The sequence below is a fragment of the Neovison vison genome, unplaced genomic scaffold (assembly GCF_020171115.1).
Source record: "Neovison vison isolate M4711 unplaced genomic scaffold, ASM_NN_V1 Scaffold_025, whole genome shotgun sequence".
Classification (NCBI taxonomy): Eukaryota; Metazoa; Chordata; class Mammalia; order Carnivora; family Mustelidae; genus Neogale; species Neogale vison.
The window spans coordinates 1-2,497 of NW_025334829.1; the positions used below are offsets into that span (position 1 = coordinate 1).

At 55.0% G+C, this 2,497-nt stretch overlaps 3 protein-coding genes across 3 annotated transcripts; 2 read left to right on the forward strand and 1 right to left on the reverse strand.

The window, feature by feature from the left end:
- Positions 1-152: 152 nt before the first annotated feature.
- On the forward strand, positions 153-616 carry LOC122897915 (histone H2A type 2-B). The gene has a single exon (XM_044236111.1). The coding sequence runs from the start codon at positions 224-226 to the stop codon at positions 614-616; it is 393 nt and encodes a 130-aa protein (XP_044092046.1). The 5' UTR covers positions 153-223.
- Positions 617-746: 130 nt separating this feature from the next.
- LOC122897914 (histone H2A type 2-C) lies at positions 747-1,189 on the reverse strand. Its single transcript, XM_044236110.1, has one exon. It carries the CDS (start codon positions 1,161-1,163, stop codon positions 774-776), a length of 390 nt encoding a protein of 129 aa, XP_044092045.1. The 5' UTR covers positions 1,164-1,189; the 3' UTR covers positions 747-773.
- Positions 1,190-1,472: 283 nt separating this feature from the next.
- Positions 1,473-1,954, forward strand: LOC122897916 (histone H2B type 2-E). Its single transcript, XM_044236112.1, has one exon. The coding sequence runs from the start codon at positions 1,490-1,492 to the stop codon at positions 1,868-1,870; it is 381 nt and encodes a 126-aa protein (XP_044092047.1). The 5' UTR covers positions 1,473-1,489; the 3' UTR covers positions 1,871-1,954.
- The last annotated feature ends 543 nt before the right edge of the window (positions 1,955-2,497 follow it).

Consider the following 2,497-nt stretch of genomic DNA (forward strand, 5'->3'; position numbering starts at 1 on the left):
GCTTTAATGTGGCTCCCCGCGATTGGTAGGTACTTACGAAATCCGTCATTTCCTCGTAGTGCAGGATGCAAACGAAGAAGCTGCTTTCCGCCTTCCTATTGGCTGTTTCACTGGGCTACTTCCCTTCACCCCTCCCGGTAGCTCTTATAAATTACACCAAATTGGTTATCCTTTCCACTTCCTTCTCCTTGAATAAGAAGCTGAGACTGCAATTTTGGCCGTAATGTCAGGACGCGGAAAGCAGGGAGGCAAAGCTCGCGCCAAGGCCAAATCACGGTCGTCTCGCGCCGGCCTGCAGTTCCCGGTGGGCCGAGTGCACCGGCTGCTGCGCAAGGGCAACTACGCCGAGCGGGTGGGGGCCGGCGCGCCGGTGTACCTGGCCGCGGTGCTGGAGTACCTGACGGCGGAGATCCTGGAGCTGGCGGGGAACGCGGCCCGAGACAACAAGAAGACGCGCATCATCCCTCGCCATTTGCAGCTAGCCGTGAGAAATGACGAAGAGCTCAACAAGTTACTTGGGGGTGTCACCATTGCTCAGGGCGGCGTCCTGCCCAATATCCAGGCGGTTTTGTTGCCCAAGAAAACGGAGAGTCACAAGCCTGGCAAGAACAAATAATTAGGAAGGTCGAGACCATCCCCACTAACCCCAAAGGCTCTTTTAAGAGCCACCAAAACGTCAACGGAGGGGCTGATAACGAAATAGCGCATTAGCTCTTTTTTTGAAAACTTGGGTGGCTCTAAAAAGAGCCTTTGGTCTTTGGCTTGTGAGGGTTTTATTTACTTTTGGCTTTGTGGCTTTCGGTTTTTTTTGGTAAGAGAACGGCCTGGATGTTGGGCAGGACGCCGCCCTGGGCGATGGTGACTTTGCCCAACAGCTTGTTGAGCTCCTCGTCGTTGCGGATGGCCAGCTGGAGGTGGCGCGGGATGATGCGCGTCTTCTTGTTGTCTCGGGCCGCGTTCCCCGCCAGCTCCAGGATCTCCGCCGTCAGGTACTCCAGCACCGCCGCCATGTACACCGGCGCGCCGGCCCCCACCCGCTCGGCGTAGTTGCCCTTGCGCAGCAGCCGGTGCACTCGGCCCACCGGGAACTGCAGGCCGGCGCGAGACGACCGCGACTTGGCCTTGGCGCGGGCCTTGCCTCCTTGCTTGCCACGACCAGACATTACTGACTGTAGGCTAAAACACCCGAACCACGGAACCTCACAACAAAACAAAATTGAAAGGTCTCCGATTGAAAAGCCTTTATAAGCTTTGCTAGGGGTGGGGTCATGAACGAGCTTTTCATTGGTCCTAAATTGGCTCCAGAACTGACCAATGAGGGCAAGAGTAGGTGTTGTTACGTAGTCATTGCTGATAACACAAGGTTCCTACAAGGTCCAATAGAAACTAAGGGCTTTTGGAGCCCTAATTTGCATACGGTGGTTATAAAAGGATCAGGCCCGCCCATTCTCGCACTTCTTTTCGTTGCTAACGCGAGTGGTGTTTTATAATGCCTGAGCCGGCCAAATCCGCTCCCGCGCCCAAGAAGGGCTCGAAAAAGGCTGTCACTAAAGCCCAGAAGAAGGACGGCAAGAAGCGCAAGCGCAGCCGCAAAGAGAGTTACTCCATCTACGTGTACAAGGTGCTCAAGCAGGTGCACCCGGATACCGGCATCTCGTCCAAGGCCATGGGCATCATGAACTCCTTCGTCAACGACATCTTCGAGCGCATCGCCGGCGAGGCCTCCCGCCTGGCGCATTACAACAAGCGCTCCACCATCACGTCGCGGGAGATCCAGACGGCCGTGCGCCTGCTGCTGCCCGGCGAGTTGGCCAAGCACGCCGTGTCCGAGGGCACCAAGGCGGTCACCAAGTACACCAGCTCTAAGTGAGTCCCTGCCGGGACACGGCGCTCGTATGAGTCGCCGGCCGCTTGACTCCAAAGGCTCTTTTCAGAGCCACCCACCTAATCACCAGAAAAGAGCTTTGTTCACTTATTTTCCCTCACTTGCTCCCACAAAGTAAGTTACGCTACTTGTGAAAGATCCTGGAAGATGGTACACGTAGCTTTTTAAGCTTTTCCTACTCGAGATCCTTGGCGCGTGACTGGCTTTGCTTTTTAATCTGGGGCGCGTCTTAACCCCGCAACTGTGCTTAGTTTTATTACAAGTCCTTTTCGAGTTAGAATATGGAAGTCTGCTTCTCAACTTCCATCCCCAGACTATTGTGTCCTGGTGACTCTGTTGGGTGTACGTTCCATCGGTGTTCTAAAACGAAATGAGTGGTTTCGGTCATCTTCACTTTTAAGGAGGGCCCCAGGACAACTAAACCCAGGTCCCGAGAACATTGCGTCAGAGCCTTGAAGAATTCTGAGCGTTTGGCAGCTCCGGGCGTCCAGTCACCACTTCTGCCCTGCGGTGTGGCCTCCGGTGGATACCAGCTGTCTGGGCACTGAGGGTGGAGCCTTCGCTGCTGGGTCTTAGCCTTTCCCTGATTGGACGAGATGAATATTCAAAATC

Excerpts from the sequence above, each read along its gene's own strand:
- LOC122897916 (XM_044236112.1), top strand. The coding sequence starts at position 1,490 with ATGCCTGAGCCGGCCAAATCCGCTCCCGCGCCCAAGAAGGGCTCGAAA.
- LOC122897914 (XM_044236110.1), bottom strand. The coding sequence starts at position 1,163 with ATGTCTGGTCGTGGCAAGCAAGGAGGCAAGGCCCGCGCCAAGGCCAAG.
- LOC122897915 (XM_044236111.1), top strand. The coding sequence starts at position 224 with ATGTCAGGACGCGGAAAGCAGGGAGGCAAAGCTCGCGCCAAGGCCAAA.